Source organism: Salmo salar, chromosome 11, assembly GCF_965601325.2.
Source record: "Salmo salar chromosome 11, fSalSal1, whole genome shotgun sequence".
Lineage (NCBI taxonomy): Eukaryota > Metazoa > Chordata > Actinopteri > Salmoniformes > Salmonidae > Salmo > Salmo salar.
In genome coordinates, this window is record NC_138301.1 from 118,772,418 (window position 1) to 118,792,223 (window position 19,806).

General features: G+C 41.2%; 1 protein-coding gene across 6 annotated transcripts in view; it reads right to left on the reverse strand.

Annotated features, from left to right (window-relative positions):
• LOC106563869 (uncharacterized) overlaps nucleotides 1–19,806 on the reverse strand; it is an 83,667-nt gene that overhangs the window by 36,133 nt on the left and 27,728 nt on the right. For 4 of the 6 annotated variants that reach the window (XM_045690230.2, XM_082958325.1, XM_082958323.1 and 1 more), the window contains 2 exons: nucleotides 17,936–18,001; nucleotides 7,230–7,295 (listed from right to left, as the gene is read on the reverse strand). In XM_045690230.2, coding sequence (XP_045546186.2) covers nucleotides 7,230–7,295; nucleotides 17,936–18,001 — 132 coding nt within the window. The remainder of the gene's footprint in view (nucleotides 1–7,229; nucleotides 7,296–17,935; nucleotides 18,002–19,806) is intronic. The other 2 variants (XM_082958326.1, XM_082958327.1) reach the window with 1 other exon arrangement.

Consider the following 19,806-nt stretch of genomic DNA (forward strand, 5'->3'; position numbering starts at 1 on the left):
CTCTGCCTCTAACCCTATTACAGGGGCTGAGTCACTGGCTTACTGGTGTTCTTCCATGCCGTCCATGGGAGGGGTGCGTCACTTGAGTGGGTTGAGTCACTGACGTGGTCTTCCTGTCTGGGTTGGCGCCCCCCCCCTTGGGTTGTGCCGTGGCGGAGATCTTTGTGGGCTATACTCGGCCTTGTCTTAGGACGGTAAGTTGGTGGTTGGAGACATCCCTCCAGTGGTGTGGGGGCTGTGCTTTGGCAAAGTGGGTGGGGTTATATCCTGCCTGTTTGGCCCTGTCCGGGGGTATCATCGGATGGGGCCACAGTGTCTTCTGATCCCTCCTGTCTCAGCCTCCAGTATTTATGCTGCAGTAGTTTATGTGTCGGGGGGCTAGGGTCAGTCTGTTACATCTGGAGTATTTCTCTTGTCTTATCCGGTGTCCTGTGTGAATTTAAATATGCTCTCTCTAATTCTCTCTTTCTCTCTTTCTTTCTTTTTCTCGGAGGACCTGAGCCCTAGTACCATGCCTCAGGACTACCTGGCATGATGACTCCTTGCTGTCCCCAGTCCACCTGGCCGTGCTGCTGCTCCAGTTTCAACTGTTCTGCCTGCGGCTATGGAACCCTGACCTGTTCACCGGACGTGCTTGTTGCACCTCAACAACTACTATGATTATTATTATTTCACCATGCTGGTCATTTATGAACATTTTAACATCTTGACCATGTTCTGTTATAATATCCACCCGGCACAGCCAGAAGAGGACTGGCTACCCCTCATAGCCTGGTTCCTCTCTAGGTTTCTTCCTAGGTTTTTGGCCTTTCTAGGGAGTTTTTCCTAGGGAGTTTTTCCTAGCCACCGTGCTTCTTTCACATGCATTGCTTGCTGTTTGGGGTTTTAGGCTGGGTTTCTGTACAGCACTTTGAGATATCAGCTGATGTACGAAGGGCTATATAAATACATTTGATTTGATTTGATTTAAGGTATCAAACAAGGCTTAGACAACTTAACCATGTTAAGGGATCAAACATGGGTAAGACAAGTAAACAATGTTAAGGTATCAAATGTGGCTAAGACAAGTAAACATTGTCAAGGTATTAAACGTGGCTAAGACAAGTAAACAATGTTAAAACTTCTTACGGCTGAAATCCCGTTAACGGATTCGATATGACAGCAGCCAGTGAAAGTGCAGAGCGCCAAATTCAAACAACAGAAATCTCATAATTAAAATTCCTCAACCATACAAGTATTTTACACCATTTTAAAGATAAAATTCTCGTTAATCCAACCACAGTGTCCGATTTCAAAAAGGCTTTACAGCGAAAGCACACCAAACGATTATGTTAGATCAGCGCCTAGTCACAAAAAAAACACAGCTATTTTTCCAGCCAAAGAGAGGAGTCAAAAAAAGCCGAAATAGAGAACATTAATCACTAACCTTTGATGATCTTCATCAGATGACACTCATAGGACTTCATGTTACACAATACATGCATGTTTTGTTCGATAAAGTTCATATTTATATCCAAAAATCTCATTTTACATTGGCGCGTTATGTTCAGTAATGTTTTGCCTCCAAATCCTCCGGTGATTTTGCAGAGAGCCACATCAATTTACAGAAATACTTATCATAAATGTTGATGAAAATACAAGTGTTATGCATGGAACTTTAGATAAACTTCTCCTTAATGCAACCGCTGTGTCAGATTTCAAAAAAGCTTTACCGAAAAAGCACACCATGCAATAATCTGAGTACGGCGCTCAGACACAAAAACAAGCCAAAAATATATCCGCCATGTTGGAGTCAACAGAAGTCAGAAATAACATTATAAATATTCACTTACCTTTGATGATCTTCATCACAATGCACTCCCAGGAATCCCAGTTCCACAATAAATGTTTGTTTTGTTCGATAAAGTCCAACCTTTGTCCAAATACCTCCTTTTTGTTCGCGTCTTCAGTTCACAAATCCAAATTCACGACGCGCAGGCCAGACGAAAACTCAAAAAATTCCATTACAGTTCATAGAAATGTCAAACGATGTATAGAATCAATCTTTAGGATGTTTTTATCATAAATCTTCAATAAGACTTCAACCGGAGAATTCCTTTGTCTTTAGAAATGCAATGGAACTCAGCTACCTCTCACAGGCGCGCGCATGGCTGAAGCTCATGCCCATCTGGTAGACACCTGATACAATCAGCTCTTATTCCCCTCCACTTCACAGTAGAAGTCTCAAACAAGGTTCTAAAGACAGTTGACATCTAGTGGAAGCATTAGGAAGAGCAATATGACCCCACAGACACTGTATATTGGATAGGTCAAGAATTGAAAAACTACAAACCTCAGATTTCCCACTTCCTGGTTGGATTTTGTCTCAGGTTGTTGCCTACCATATGAGTTCTGTTATACTCACAGACATCATTCAAACAGTTTTAGAAACTTCAGAGTGTTTTCTATCCAAATCTACTAATAATATGCATATCTTCGCTTCTGGGCCTGAGTAGCAGGCAGTTTACTCTGGGCACCTTCTTCATCCAAGCTACTCAATACTGCCACCCAGCCAAAAGAAGTTAAGGGATCAAACGTGGCTAAGACAAGTAAACCATTATTAAAGGATCAAACATGGCAAAGACAACTGAATCGTTAAGGGATCAAACACGGTTGTATAATATTTAACCCAATCTAACATTGACTGTGGGTACTGTATGTCTCATATAATTTCATACTCACATTTTTTTGTAAGTTTGCTCTTGTACATCTATGCTTTGTACTCACCGTTCGAGTCTGTACTATGGTCTCTCTCATTGTCTGCCTCTTCCACACCATCAATTAAGGGGATATCTGGAACAAAGATAATCACTATTAGGACTGGGAAGAGTGTTAGTCAGAGATTGTTAATTATTTTGAGATGCGGGAGAGGGTTAGTTAAAATGTATGTGAAATTAAGAATACCACCATCATTTCTGAAATTAGGTAACTTAATTTAAATGGTGTGAAATCATCAACAGATTTGCATCTCTATGTAGAAACTCTGTGCACAATTCAATTGACAGGAAGTTTTACATAAGTATTCCCACCAACTATAGAAGCACCTTCGGCAGCAATTACAGCTGTGAGTCTTACTGGGGAAGTCTCTTTCCACACCTCTATTGTGCAACATTTACCTATCATTCTTTTCAAAACTCTTTAAGCTCTGACAAATTGTTTGTTGATCCTTGCCAGACAACCTTCTTCAGGACTTGCCATAGATTTTCAAGTAACTCTGCCACTCAGGAACATTCACTGTCTTCTTAGTAAGCCCACTCAAGTGTAGATTTGGTCTTGTGTTTAAGGTTATTGTCCTGCTAAAAGGTGAAATAATATCCCAGTGTTTGTTGGAAAGCAGACTGAAACAGGTGTTTCTCTAGGATTTTGCATGCGCTTAGTTCCATTCTGTTTCTTTTTTTTTTATCCTGAAGTTAATTGCTTGGCCACATGTTTTGCAATAATAGTTTAGTGTCTTGTTTTAAACTGTTTGTCTCATGGTGAAATCCTTGAGTGGTTTCCTTTCTTTCTGGCAACTGAGTTAGGAAGGAGACCTGTATCATTGTGGTGCCTCTGTGATTTGATACACCATCCAGTGTAATTAATAACTTCACCATTCTTCATAGGATATTCCGTTTTTTTTTTTACCCATCTACCAATACGTACCCTTCTTTGCAAGGAATTGGGAAGACCTCCTGGTGTATGTTGTTGAATCTGTGTTTGAAATTCACTGCTTGACTAAGGGACCTCAGATAATTGTATTTCACAGCAAAAACATGTTTTAATCTCCATAGGGTGGGCATGCCCATTGACCCCCCTAGAAGGGTGTTGACCCTGGAACTCACTGATCCGACACCCTAAAAAAAATGTAATTTAAAGTTACACCCTTTCACCTGTCAGTGCTGTCTGACAAACGGTAAGTTCTATCTCGGCCGATCTATTCCCATCCCAACACTGAGCTAGCCACACTTTCACTTTGTATCAATCAAACTGTATTTATACAACACATTTCTTACAAATGTTTTTATCAAACAATAAAGGTAGAAAGATAAAGACACAATATGTTTCTACACAAATATACAATTAAGATAGACAAGCATAAAATGTAAATAGCAAAACAAAAGTACAATAACAGTGGACAGGAGAGAGTATTGCAGCAATATAATAAATAAAAGGTAATAAAATAAAGAAGAAATATAGAATGGGGTTATACAAATAAAGTAGATAATATTGTTAATACAACTGTAACCATGTTAAGATATCAAACGTGGCTAGGACAACTTAACCATGTTAAGGTATCAAAGGCAGCTAAGACAAGTAAACCATGTTAAGGTATCAAAGGCAGCTAAGAAACCTAAACAATGTTAAGGGATCCAACGTGGCTAAGACAACTTAACCATGTTAAGTTGTCTCTGCCTTGCCGGTTCCCCTCTCTCTCCACTGGGATTCTCTGCCTCTAACCCTATTACAGGGGCTGAGTCACTGGCTTACTGGTGTTCTTCCATGCCGTCCATGGGAGGGGTGCGTCACTTGAGTGGGTTGAGTCACTGACGTGGTCTTCCTGTCTGGGTTGGCGCCCCCCCCCTTGGGTTGTGCCGTGGCGGAGATCTTTGTGGGCTATACTCGGCCTTGTCTTAGGACGGTAAGTTGGTGGTTGGAGACATCCCTCCAGTGGTGTGGGGGCTGTGCTTTGGCAAAGTGGGTGGGGTTATATCCTGCCTGTTTGGCCCTGTCCGGGGGTATCATCGGATGGGGCCACAGTGTCTTCTGATCCCTCCTGTCTCAGCCTCCAGTATTTATGCTGCAGTAGTTTATGTGTCGGGGGGCTAGGGTCAGTCTGTTACATCTGGAGTATTTCTCTTGTCTTATCCGGTGTCCTGTGTGAATTTAAATATGCTCTCTCTAATTCTCTCTTTCTCTCTTTCTTTCTTTTTCTCGGAGGACCTGAGCCCTAGTACCATGCCTCAGGACTACCTGGCATGATGACTCCTTGCTGTCCCCAGTCCACCTGGCCGTGCTGCTGCTCCAGTTTCAACTGTTCTGCCTGCGGCTATGGAACCCTGACCTGTTCACCGGACGTGCTTGTTGCACCTCAACAACTACTATGATTATTATTATTTCACCATGCTGGTCATTTATGAACATTTTAACATCTTGACCATGTTCTGTTATAATATCCACCCGGCACAGCCAGAAGAGGACTGGCTACCCCTCATAGCCTGGTTCCTCTCTAGGTTTCTTCCTAGGTTTTTGGCCTTTCTAGGGAGTTTTTCCTAGGGAGTTTTTCCTAGCCACCGTGCTTCTTTCACATGCATTGCTTGCTGTTTGGGGTTTTAGGCTGGGTTTCTGTACAGCACTTTGAGATATCAGCTGATGTACGAAGGGCTATATAAATACATTTGATTTGATTTGATTTAAGGTATCAAACAAGGCTTAGACAACTTAACCATGTTAAGGGATCAAACATGGGTAAGACAAGTAAACAATGTTAAGGTATCAAATGTGGCTAAGACAAGTAAACATTGTCAAGGTATTAAACGTGGCTAAGACAAGTAAACAATGTTAAAACTTCTTACGGCTGAAATCCCGTTAACGGATTCGATATGACAGCAGCCAGTGAAAGTGCAGAGCGCCAAATTCAAACAACAGAAATCTCATAATTAAAATTCCTCAACCATACAAGTATTTTACACCATTTTAAAGATAAAATTCTCGTTAATCCAACCACAGTGTCCGATTTCAAAAAGGCTTTACAGCGAAAGCACACCAAACGATTATGTTAGATCAGCGCCTAGTCACAAAAAAAACACAGCTATTTTTCCAGCCAAAGAGAGGAGTCAAAAAAAGCCGAAATAGAGAACATTAATCACTAACCTTTGATGATCTTCATCAGATGACACTCATAGGACTTCATGTTACACAATACATGCATGTTTTGTTCGATAAAGTTCATATTTATATCCAAAAATCTCATTTTACATTGGCGCGTTATGTTCAGTAATGTTTTGCCTCCAAATCCTCCGGTGATTTTGCAGAGAGCCACATCAATTTACAGAAATACTTATCATAAATGTTGATGAAAATACAAGTGTTATGCATGGAACTTTAGATAAACTTCTCCTTAATGCAACCGCTGTGTCAGATTTCAAAAAAGCTTTACCGAAAAAGCACACCATGCAATAATCTGAGTACGGCGCTCAGACACAAAAACAAGCCAAAAATATATCCGCCATGTTGGAGTCAACAGAAGTCAGAAATAACATTATAAATATTCACTTACCTTTGATGATCTTCATCACAATGCACTCCCAGGAATCCCAGTTCCACAATAAATGTTTGTTTTGTTCGATAAAGTCCAACCTTTGTCCAAATACCTCCTTTTTGTTCGCGTCTTCAGTTCACAAATCCAAATTCACGACGCGCAGGCCAGACGAAAACTCAAAAAATTCCATTACAGTTCATAGAAATGTCAAACGATGTATAGAATCAATCTTTAGGATGTTTTTATCATAAATCTTCAATAAGACTTCAACCGGAGAATTCCTTTGTCTTTAGAAATGCAATGGAACTCAGCTACCTCTCACAGGCGCGCGCATGGCTGAAGCTCATGCCCATCTGGTAGACACCTGATACAATCAGCTCTTATTCCCCTCCACTTCACAGTAGAAGTCTCAAACAAGGTTCTAAAGACAGTTGACATCTAGTGGAAGCATTAGGAAGAGCAATATGACCCCACAGACACTGTATATTGGATAGGTCAAGAATTGAAAAACTACAAACCTCAGATTTCCCACTTCCTGGTTGGATTTTGTCTCAGGTTGTTGCCTACCATATGAGTTCTGTTATACTCACAGACATCATTCAAACAGTTTTAGAAACTTCAGAGTGTTTTCTATCCAAATCTACTAATAATATGCATATCTTCGCTTCTGGGCCTGAGTAGCAGGCAGTTTACTCTGGGCACCTTCTTCATCCAAGCTACTCAATACTGCCACCCAGCCAAAAGAAGTTAAGGGATCAAACGTGGCTAAGACAAGTAAACCATTATTAAAGGATCAAACATGGCAAAGACAACTGAATCGTTAAGGGATCAAACACGGTTGTATAATATTTAACCCAATCTAACATTGACTGTGGGTACTGTATGTCTCATATAATTTCATACTCACATTTTTTTGTAAGTTTGCTCTTGTACATCTATGCTTTGTACTCACCGTTCGAGTCTGTACTATGGTCTCTCTCATTGTCTGCCTCTTCCACACCATCAATTAAGGGGATATCTGGAACAAAGATAATCACTATTAGGACTGGGAAGAGTGTTAGTCAGAGATTGTTAATTATTTTGAGATGCGGGAGAGGGTTAGTTAAAATGTATGTGAAATTAAGAATACCACCATCATTTCTGAAATTAGGTAACTTAATTTAAATGGTGTGAAATCATCAACAGATTTGCATCTCTATGTAGAAACTCTGTGCACAATTCAATTGACAGGAAGTTTTACATAAGTATTCCCACCAACTATAGAAGCACCTTCGGCAGCAATTACAGCTGTGAGTCTTACTGGGGAAGTCTCTTTCCACACCTCTATTGTGCAACATTTACCTATCATTCTTTTCAAAACTCTTTAAGCTCTGACAAATTGTTTGTTGATCCTTGCCAGACAACCTTCTTCAGGACTTGCCATAGATTTTCAAGTAACTCTGCCACTCAGGAACATTCACTGTCTTCTTAGTAAGCCCACTCAAGTGTAGATTTGGTCTTGTGTTTAAGGTTATTGTCCTGCTAAAAGGTGAATTAATATCCCAGTGTTTGTTGGCGGGTTTCCGGTTTCCTGTTTCCGGTCACAACTTGCAGACTTGTTTACGCTGCTGTGCGTTTTGTTGCCGATCTTACTTTGCTACCTGACGGTTTTTTACTTTTTCATCACCGTATATTTTTACTTTTTCCCTCACTCAACTTTTTTCATTAAACTTTTTTCACCCCGGAGGTTTTATCTGGACATGATTCGTCAGGACTTCAAACAGCCGAAGCTAAGTAACATTAACATGATGCCTTCTAATTGCAGTCGTTGTACTTATAATATACAGGAGAACGATCGCCTTACGGCAAGGATAGCTGTGCTGCAAGCCCATCTTCAGACGCAATCGTTAGGCAAGGGTAATTTCAGTGTAGGAAAGGATGAAACAGCGTCTGTGCCACCAGTAAGTACAGATAGTAACGTTAGTATAAACCCCCTCGCACGGTCCCCGCAGCCGGACAACTTTCTCATGGCTTCTGGAGGGAAATGCTGTAGGAATGCTCAACCGGTGTCGCTTATTCAGCCGACAGAAACTTTCAACCGGTTCTCCCCATTAAGCGAGTCGGAGTCGGAGGCCGAGACTTCTCTGGTCTCTACTCCTCCCGTTGTGGGGTCTGAGACGCCGATGGCTCCCACCATTAGCTCTGACAAATTGAAAACCCTAGTCATTGGCGACTCCATTACCCGCAGTATTAGACTAAAAACTAATCATCCAGCGATCATACACTGTTTACCAGGGGGCAGGGCTACCGACGTTAAGGCTAATCTAAAGACGGTGCTGGCTAAAGCTAAAACTGGCGAGTGTAGAGAGTATAGAGATATTGTTATCCACGTCGGCACCAATGATGTTAGGATGAAACAGTCAGAGGTCACCAAGCGCAACATAGCTTCAGCGTGTAAATCAGCTAGAAAGATGTGTCGGCATCGATTAATTGTCTCTGGCCCCCTCCCAGTTAGGGGGAGTGATGAGCTCTACAGCAGAGTCTCACAACTCAATCGCTGGTTGAAAACTGTTTTCTGCCCCTCCCAAAAGATAGAATTTGTAGATAATTGGCCCTCTTTCTGGGACTCACCCACAAACAGGACCAAGCCTGGCCTGTTGAGGAGTGACGGACTCCATCCTAGCTGGAGGGGTGCTCTCATCTTATCTACGAACATAGACAGGGCTCTCACTCCTCTAGCTCCACAATGAAATAGGGTGCAGGCCAGGCAGCAGGCTGTTAGCCAGCCTGCCAGCTTAGTGGAGTCTGCCACTAGCACAGTCAGCGTAGTCAGCTCAGCTTTCCCCATTGAGACCATGTCTGTGCCTCGATCTAGGTTGGGCAAAATTAAAAATGGCGGTGTTCGCTTTAGCAATCTCACTAGTATAAAGACCTCCTCCATTCCTGCCATTATTGAAAGAGATTGTGATACCGCACATCTCAAAATTGGGTTACTTAATGTTAGATCCCTCACTTCCAAGGCAGTTATAGTCAATGAACTAATCACTGATAATAATCTTGATGTGATTGGCCTGACTGAAACATGGCTTAAGCCTGATGAATTTACTGTGTTAAATGAGGCCTCACCCTCTGGTTACACTAGTGACCATACCCCCCGTGCATCCGGCAAAGGCGGAGGTGTTGCTAACATTTACGATAGCAAATTTCAATTTACAAAAAAAAACAATGACGTTTTCGTCTTTTGAGCTTCTAGTCATGAAATCTATGCAGCCTACTCACTCACTTTTTATAGCTACTGTTTACAGGCCTCCTGGGCCATATGCAGTGTTCCTCACTGAGTTCCCTGAATTCCTATCGGATCTTGTAGTCATAGCAGATAATATTCAAATTTTTGGTGACTTTAACATTCACATGGAAAAGTCCACAGACCCACTCCAAAAGGCTTTCGGAGCCATCATCGACTCAGTGGGTTTTGTCCAACATGTCTCTGGACCTACTCACTGCCACAGTCATACTCTGGACCTAGTTTTGTCCCATGGAATAAATGTTGTGGATCTTAATGTTTTTCCTCATAATCCTGGACTATCGGACCACCATTTTATTTCGTTTGCAATTGCCAAAAAATAATCTGCTCAGACCCCAACCAAGGAGCATTAAAAGTCGTGCTATAAATTCTCCGACAACCCAAAGATTCCTTGATGCCCTTCCAGACTGCCTCTGCCTACCCAAGGACGTCAGAGGACAAAAATCAGTTAACCACCTAACCGAGGAACTCAATTTAACCTTGCGCAATACCCTAGATGCAGTTGCACCCCTAAAAACTAAAAACATCTGTCATAAGAAACTAGCTCCCTGGTATACAGAAAATACACGAGCTCTGAAGCAAGCTTCCAGAAAATTGGAACGGAAATGGCGCCACACCAAACTGGAAGTCTTCCGACTAGCTTGGAAAGACAGTACCGTGCAGTATCGAAGAGCCCTCACTGCTGCTCGATCATCCTATTTTTCCAACTTAATTGAGGAAAATAAGAACAATCCGAAATGTCTTTTTGATACTGTCGCAAAGCTAACTAAAAAGCAGCCTTCGCAAATGGAGGATGGCTTTTACTTCAGCAGTAATAAATTTATGAACTTCTTTGAGGAAAAGATCATGATCATTAGAAAGCAAATTACAGACTCCTCTTTAAATCTGGGTATTCCTCCAAAGCTCCATTGTCCTGAGTCTACACAACTCTGCCAGGACCTAGGATCAAGGGAGATACTAAAGTGTTTTAGTACTATATCTCTTGACACAATGATGAAAATAATCATGGCCTCCAAACCCTCAAGCTGCATACTGGACCCTATTCCAACTAAACTACTGAAAGAGCTGCTTCCTGTGCTTGGCCCTCCTATGTTGAACATAATAAACGGCTCTCTATCCACCGGATGTGTACCAAGCTCACTAAAAGTGGCAGTAATAAAGCCTCTCTTGAAAAAGCCGAATCTTGATCCAGAAATTATAAAAAACTATCGGCCTATATCGAATCTTCCATTCCTCTCAAAAATTTTAGAAAAAGCTGTTGCACAGCAACTCACTGCCTTCCTGAAGACAAACAATGTATACGAAACGCTTCAGTCTGGTTTTAGACCCCATCATAGCACTGAGACTGCACTTGTGAAGGTGGTAAATTACCTTTTAATGACGTCAGACAGAGGCTCTGCAACTGTCCTCGTGCTCCTAGATCTTAGTGCTGCTTTTGATACCATCAATCACCACATTCTTTTGGAGAGATTGGAAACCCAAATTGGTCTACATGGACAAGTTCTGGCCTGGTTTAGATCTTATCTGTCGGAAAGATATCAGTTTGTCTCTGTGAATGGTTTGTCCACTGACAAATCAATTGTACATTTCGGTGTTCCTCAAGGTTCTGTTTTAGGACCACTATTGTTTTCACTATATATTTTACCTCTTGGGGATGTCATTCGAAAACATAATGTTAAATTTCACTGCTATGCGGACGACACACAGCTGTACATTTCAATGAAACATGGTGAAGCCCCAAAATTGCCCTCGCTAGAAGCCTGTGTTTCAGACATAAAGAAGTGGATGGCTGCAAACTTTCTACTTTTAAACTCGGACAAAACAGAGATGCTTGTTCTAGGTCCCAAGAAACAAAGAGATCTTCTGTTGAATCTGACAATTAATCTGGATGGTTGTACAGTCGTCTCAAATAAAACTGTGAAGGACCTCGGCGTTACTCTGGACCCTGATCTCTCTTTTGAAGAACATATCAAGACTGTTTCAAGGACAGCTTTTTTCCATCTACGTAACATTGCAAAAATCAGAAACTTTCTGTCCAAAAATGATGCAGAAAAATTAATCCATGCTTTTGTTACTTCTAGGCTTGACTACTGCAATGCTCTACTTTCCGGCTACCCGGATAAAGCACTAAATAAACTTCAGTTAGTGCTAAATACGGCTGCTAGAATCCTGACTAGAACCAAAAAATTGTATCATATTACTCCAGTGCTAGCCTCCCTACACTGGCTTCCTGTTAAGGCAAGGGCTGATTTCAAGATTTTACTGCTAACCTACAAAGCATTACATGGGCTTGCTCCTACCTATCTTTCCGATTTGGTCCTGCCGTACATACCTACACGTACGCTACGGTCACAAGACGCAGGCCTCCTAATTGTCCCTAGAATTTCTAAGCAAACGGCTGGAGGTAGGGCTTTCTCCTATAGAGCTCCATTTTTATGGAATGGTCTGCCTACCAATGTGAGAGACGCAGACTCAGTCTCAACCTTTAAGTCTTTACTGAAGACTTATCTCTTCAGTAGGTCCTATGATTAAGTATAGTCTGGCCCAGGAGTGTGAAGGTGAACGGAAAGGCTGGAGCAACGAACCGCCCTTGCTGTGCTTTGGCAAAGTGGGTGGGGTTATATCCTGCCTGTTTGGCCCTGTCCGGGGGTATCATCGGATGGGGCCACAGTGTCTTCTGATCCCTCCTGTCTCAGCCTCCCGTATTTATGCTGCAGTAGTTTATGTGTCGGGGGGCTAGGGTCAGTCTGTTACATCTGGAGTATTTCTCTTGTCTTATCCGGTGTCCTGTGTGAATTTAAATATGCTCTCTCTAATTCTCTCTTTCTGTCTTTCTCTCAGAGGACCTGAGCCCTAGGACCATGCCTCAGGACTACCTGGTATGATGACTCCTTGCTGTCCCCAGTCCACCTGGCCGTGCTGCTGCTCCAGTTTCAACTGTTCTGCCTGCGGCTATGGAACCCTGACCTGTTCACCGGACGTGCTTGTTGCACCCTCGACAACTACTATGATTATTATTATCTGACCATGCTGGTCATTTATGAACATTTTAACATTTTAACATCTTGACCATGTTCTGTTATAATATCCACCCTGCACAGCCAGAAGAGGACTGGCTACCCCTCATAGCCTGGTTCCTCTCTAGGTTTCTTCCTAGGTTTTTGGCCTTTCTAGGGAGTTTTTCCTAGGGAGTTTTTCCTAGCCACCGTGCTTCTTTCACATGCTTTGCTTGCTGTTTGGGGTTTTAGGCTGGGTTTCTGTACAGCACTTTGAGATATCAGCTGATGTACGAAGGGCTATATAAAAATAAATTTGATTTGATTTGTTGGAAAGCAGACTGAAACAGGTGTTTCTCTAGGATTTTGCATGTGCTTAGTTCCATTCTGTTTCTTTTTTTTTATCCTGAAGTTAATTGCTTGGCCACATGTTTTGCAATAATAGTTTAGTGTCTTGTTTTAAACTGTTTGTCTCATGGTGAAATCCTTGAGTGGTTTCCTTTCTTTCTGGCAACTGAGTTAGGAAGGAGACCTGTATCATTGTGGTGCCTCTGTGATTTGATACACCATCCAGTGTAATTAATAACTTCACCATTCTTCATAGGATATTCCGTTTTTTTTACCCATCTACCAATACGTACCCTTCTTTGCAAGGAATTGGGAAGACCTCCTGGTGTATGTTGTTGAATCTGTGTTTGAAATTCACTGCTTGACTAAGGGACCTCAGATAATTGTATTTCACAGCAAAAACATGTTTTAATCTCCATAGGGTGGGCATGCCCATTGACCCCCCTAGAAGGGTGTTGACCCTGGAACTCATTGATCCGACACCCTAAAAAAAATGTAATTTAAAGTTACACCCTTTCACCTGTCAGTGCTGTCTGACAAACGGTAAGTTCTATCTCGGCCGATCCATTCCCATCCCAACACTGAGCTAGCCACACTTTCACTTTGTATCAATCAAACTGTATTTATACAACACATTTCTTACAAATGTTTTTATCAAACAATAAAGGTAGAAAGATAAAGACACAATATGTTTCTACACAAATATACAATTAAGATAGACAAGAATAAAATGTAAATAGCAAAACAAAAGTACAATAACAGTGGACAGGAGAGAGTATTGCAGCAATATAATAAATAAAAGGTAATAAAATAAAGAAGAAATATAGAATGGGGTTATACAAATAAAGTAGATAATATTGTTAATACAACTGTAACCATGTTAAGATATCAAACGTGGCTAGGACAACTTAACCATGTTAAGGTATCAAAGACAGCTAAGACAAGTAAACCATGTTAAGGTATCAAAGGCAGCTAAGAAACCTAAACAATGTTAAGGGATCCAACGTGGCTAAGACAACTTAACCATGTTAAGTTGTCTCTGCCTTGCCGGTTCCCCTCTCTCTCCACTGGGATTCTCTGCCTCTAACCCTATTACAGGGGCTGAGTCACTGGCTTACTGGTGTTCTTCCATGCCGTCCATGGGAGGGGTGCGTCACTTGAGTGGGTTGAGTCACTGACGTGGTCTTCCTGTCTGGGTTGGCGCCCCCCCCCCCCCCTTGGGTTGTGCCGTGGCGGAGATCTTTGTGGGCTATACTCGGCCTTGTCTTAGGACGGTAAATTGGTGGTTGGAGACATCCCTCCAGTGGTGTGGGGGCTGTGCTTTGGCAAAGTGGGTGGGGTTATATCCTGCCTGTTTGGCCCTGTCCGGGGGTATCATCGGATGGGGCCACAGTGTCTTCTGATCCCTCCAGTATTTATGCTGCAGTAGTTTATGTGTCGGGGGGCTAGGGTCAGTCTGTTACATCTGGAGTATTTCTCTTGTCTTATCCGGTGTCCTGTGTGAATTTAAATATGCTCTCTCTAATTCTCTCTTTCTCTCTTTCTTTCTTTTTCTCGGAGGACCTGAGCCCTAGTACCATGCCTCAGGACTACCTGGCATGATGACTCCTTGCTGTCCCCAGTCCACCTGGCCGTGCTGCTGCTCCAGTTTCAACTGTTCTGCCTGCGGCTATGGAACCCTGACCTGTTCACCGGACGTGCTTGTTGCACCTCAACAACTACTATGATTATTATTATTTCACCATGCTGGTCATTTATGAACATTTTAACATCTTGACCATGTTCTGTTATAATATCCACCCGGCACAGCCAGAAGAGGACTGGCTACCCCTCATAGCCTGGTTCCTCTCTAGGTTTCTTCCTAGGTTTTTGGCCTTTCTAGGGAGTTTTTCCTAGGGAGTTTTTCCTAGCCACCGTGCTTCTTTCACATGCATTGCATGCTGTTTGGGGTTTTAGGCTGGGTTTCTGTACAGCACTTTGAGATATCAGCTGATGTACGAAGGGCTATATAAATACATTTGATTTGATTTGATTTAAGGTATCAAACAAGGCTTAGACAACTTAACCATGTTAAGGGATCAAACATGGGTAAGACAAGTAAACAATGTTAAGGTATCAAACGTGGCTAAGACAAGTAAACAATGTTAAGGTATCAAACGTGGCTAAGACAAGTAAACAATGTTAAGGGATCAATCGTGGCTAGGACAAGTAAACAATGTTAACCTCTATAGGCTAGGGGGCGGTATTTTCACGTCCGGATGAAAAGCAAGCCCAAAATAAACTGCCTGCTACTCAGGCCCAGAAGCTAGGATATGCATATTATTAGTAGATGTGGATAGAAAACACTCTGAAGTTTCTAACAGTGTTTGAATGATGTCTGTGAGTTTAACATAACTTATGTGGCAGGCGAAACCTCGAGGACAAACCATCCAGGATTTTTTGTTGTTGTTGAGGTCACTCTCTTTTCAATGGGTTTTCTATGGGGATCTAGATTCATAAGGCACTTGCTTGCAGTTCCTATCGCTTTCACTGGATGTCAACAGTCTTTAGAAATTGGTTGATGTTTTTCCTTTGAGAAATGAAGAAGTAGTGCAGTTCAGAACGAGGGTCGAGTGAAGTGTACTGTTTGTTTGAGGCGCACGACCTGAAGGCTCGCTCCACTTTGTTTTCGTCCTGTATTGAACACAGTTTATCCTGTCTTAAATTTGATCAATTATTTACGTTAAAAAATACCTAAAGTTGTATTAGGAAAGTTGTTTGAAATGTTTGGACAAAGATTACAGGTAACTTAATAGATATTTTGTAGTCATGTTGCGCGAGTTGGAACTGGTGTTTTTCTGGCTCAAATGCGCCAAATAAATGGACATTTTGGATACATAACGATGGAATTAATCTAACAAAAGGACCATTTGTGATGTTTATGGGACATATTGGAGTGCCAACAGAAGAAGCTTGTCAAAGGTAAGGCATGAATTATATTGTTATTTCTGAGTTTTGTGTCACGCCTGGCGGGATGAAATATGATTGTCTGTGTTTTTTGATGGTTTGCTGTCCTCAGATAATAGCATGGTTTGCTTTCGCCGTAAAGCCTTTTTGAAATCTGAAATGGTGGCTAGATTAACAAGAAGTTAGGCTGTAATTTGGTGTATTGCACTTGTGATTGTATGAAAGTTAAATATTTCTAATAATTTAATTTGAATTTGGCGCTCTGCCATTTCACCGGATGTTGTCAAATCGATCCCGTTAACGGGATTTGATCCCTAAGAAGTTTAAGGTATCAAACGTGGCTAAGACAAGTAAACAATGTTAAGGTATCAAATGTGGCTAAGACAAGTAAACATTGTCAAGGTATTAAACGTGGCTAAGACAAGTAAACAATGTTAAAACTTCTTACGGCTGAAATCCCGTTAACGGATTCGATATGACAGCAGCCAGTGAAAGTGCAGAGCGCCAAATTCAAACAACAGAAATCTCATAATTAAAATTCCTCAACCATACAAGTATTTTACACCATTTTAAAGATAAAATTCTCGTTAATCCAACCACAGTGTCCGATTTCAAAAAGGCTTTACAGCGAAAGCACACCAAACGATTATGTTAGATCAGCGCCTAGTCACAAAAAAACACAGCCATTTTTCCAGCCAAAGAGAGGAGTCAAAAAAAGCCGAAATAGAGAACATTAATCACTAACCTTTGATGATCTTCATCAGATGACACTCATAGGACTTCATGTTACACAATACATGCATGTTTTGTTCGATAAAGTTCATATTTATATCCAAAAATCTCATTTTACATTGGCGCGTTATGTTCAGTAATGTTTTGCCTCCAAATCCTCCGGTGATTTTGCAGAGAGCCACATCAATTTACAGAAATACTTATCATAAATGTTGATGAAAATACAAGTGTTATGCAAGGAACTTTAGATAAACTTCTCCTTAATGCAACCGCTGTGTCAGATTTCAAAAAAGCTTTACCGAAAAAGCACACCATGCAATAATCTGAGTACGGCGCTCAGACACAAAAACAAGCCAAAAATATATCCGCCATGTTGGAGTCAACAGAAGTCAGAAATAACATTAGAAATATTCACTTACCTTTGATGATCTTCATCACAATGCACTCCCAGGAATCCCAGTTCCACAATAAATGTTTGTTTTGTTCGATAAAGTCCAACCTTTGTCCAAATACCTCCTTTTTGTTCGCGTCTTCAGTTCACAAATCCAAATTCACGACGCGCAGGCCAGACGAAAACTCAAAAAATTCCATTACAGTTCATAGAAATGTCAAACGATGTATAGAATCAATCTTTAGGATGTTTTTATCATAAATCTTCAATAAGACTTCAACCGGAGAATTCCTTTGTCTTTAGAAATGCAATGGAACTCAGCTACCTCTCACAGGCGCGCGCATGGCTGAAGCTCATGCCCATCTGGTAGACACCTGATACAATCAGCTCTTATTCCCCTCCACTTCACAGTAGAAGTCTCAAACAAGGTTCTAAAGACAGTTGACATCTAGTGGAAGCATTAGGAAGAGCAATATGACCCCACAGACACTGTATATTGGATAGGTCAAGAATTGAAAAACTACAAACCTCAGATTTCCCACTTCCTGGTTGGATTTTGTCTCAGGTTGTTGCCTACCATATGAGTTCTGTTATACTCACAGACATCATTCAAACAGTTTTAGAAACTTCAGAGTGTTTTCTATCCAAATCTACTAATAATATGCATATCTTCGCTTCTGGGCCTGAGTAGCAGGCAGTTTACTCTGGGCACCTTCTTCATCCAAGCTACTCAATACTGCCACCCAGCCAAAAGAAGTTAAGGGATCAAACGTGGCTAAGACAAGTAAACCATTATTAAAGGATCAAACATGGCAAAGACAACTGAATCGTTAAGGGATCAAACACGGTTGTATAATATTTAACCCAATCTAACATTGACTGTGGGTACTGTATGTCTCATATAATTTCATACTCACATTTTTTTGTAAGTTTGCTCTTGTACATCTATGCTTTGTACTCACCGTCCGAGTCTGTACTATGGTCTCTCTCATTGTCTGCCTCTTCCACACCATCAATTAAGGGGATATCTGGAACAAAGATAATCACTATTAGGACTGGGAAGAGTGTTAGTCAGAGATTGTTAATTATTTTGAGATGCGGGAGAGGGTTAGTTAAAATGTATGTGAAATTAAGAATACCACCATCATTTCTGAAATTAGGTAACTTAATTTAAATGGTGTGAAATCATCAACAGATTTGCATCTCTATGTAGAAACTCTGTGCACAATTCAATTGACAGGAAGTTTTACATAAGTATTCCCACCAACTATAGAAGCACCTTCGGCAGCAATTACAGCTGTGAGTCTTACTGGGGAAGTCTCTTTCCACACCTCTATTGTGCAACATTTACCTATCATTCTTTTCAAAACTCTTTAAGCTCTGACAAATTGTTTGTTGATCCTTGCCAGACAACCTTCTTCAGGACTTGCCATAGATTTTCAAGTAACTCTGCCACTCAGGAACATTCACTGTCTTCTTAGTAAGCCCACTCAAGTGTAGATTTGGTCTTGTGTTTAAGGTTATTGTCCTGCTAAAAGGTGAAATAATATCCCAGTGTTTGTTGGAAAGCAGACTGAAACAGGTGTTTCTCTAGGATTTTGCATGCGCTTAGTTCCATTCTGTTTCTTTTTTTTTTATCCTGAAGTTAATTGCTTGGCCACATGTTTTGCAATAATAGTTTAGTGTCTTGTTTTAAACTGTTTGTCTCATGGTGAAATCCTTGAGTGGTTTCCTTTCTTTCTGGCAACTGAGTTAGGAAGGAGACCTGTATCATTGTGGTGCCTCTGTGATTTGATACACCATCCAGTGTAATTAATAACTTCACCATTCTTCATAGGATATTCCGTTTTTTTTACCCATCTACCAATACGTACCCTTCTTTGCAAGGAATTGGGAAGACCTCCTGGTGTATGTTGTTGAATCTGTGTTTGAAATTCACTGCTTGACTAAGGGACCTCAGATAATTGTATTTCACAGCAAAAACATGTTTTAATCTCCATAGGGTGGGCATGCCCATTGACCCCCCTAGAAGGGTGTTGACCCTGGAACTCACTGATCCGACACCCTAAAAAAAATGTAATTTAAAGTTACACCCTTTCACCTGTCAGTGCTGTCTGACAAACGGTAAGTTCTATCTCGGCCGATCCATTCCCATCCCAACACTGAGCTAGCCACACTTTCACTTTGTATCAATCAAACTGTATTTATACAACACATTTCTTACAAATGTTTTTATCAAACAATAAAGGTAGAAAGATAAAGACACAATATGTTTCTACACAAATATACAATTAAGATAGACAAGAATAAAATGTAAATAGCAAAACAAAAGTACAATAACAGTGGACAGGAGAGAGTATTGCAGCAATATAATAAATAAAAGGTAATAAAATAAAGAAGAAATATAGAATGGGGTTATACAAATAAAGTAGATAATATTGTTAATACAACTGTAACCATGTTAAGATATCAAACGTGGCTAGGACAACTTAACCATGTTAAGGTATCAAAGGCAGCTAAGACAAGTAAACCATGTTAAGGTATCAAAGGCAGCTAAGAAACCTAAACAATGTTAAGGGATCCAACGTGGCTAAGACAACTTAACCATGTTAAGTTGTCTCTGCCTTGCCGGTTCCCCTCTCTCTCCACTGGGATTCTCTGCCTCTAACCCTATTACAGGGGCTGAGTCACTGGCTTACTGGTGTTCTTCCATGCCGTCCATGGGAGGGGTGCGTCACTTGAGTGGGTTGAGTCACTGACGTGGTCTTCCTGTCTGGGTTGGCGCCCCCCCCCCCTTGGGTTGTGCCGTGGCGGAGATCTTTGTGGGCTATAC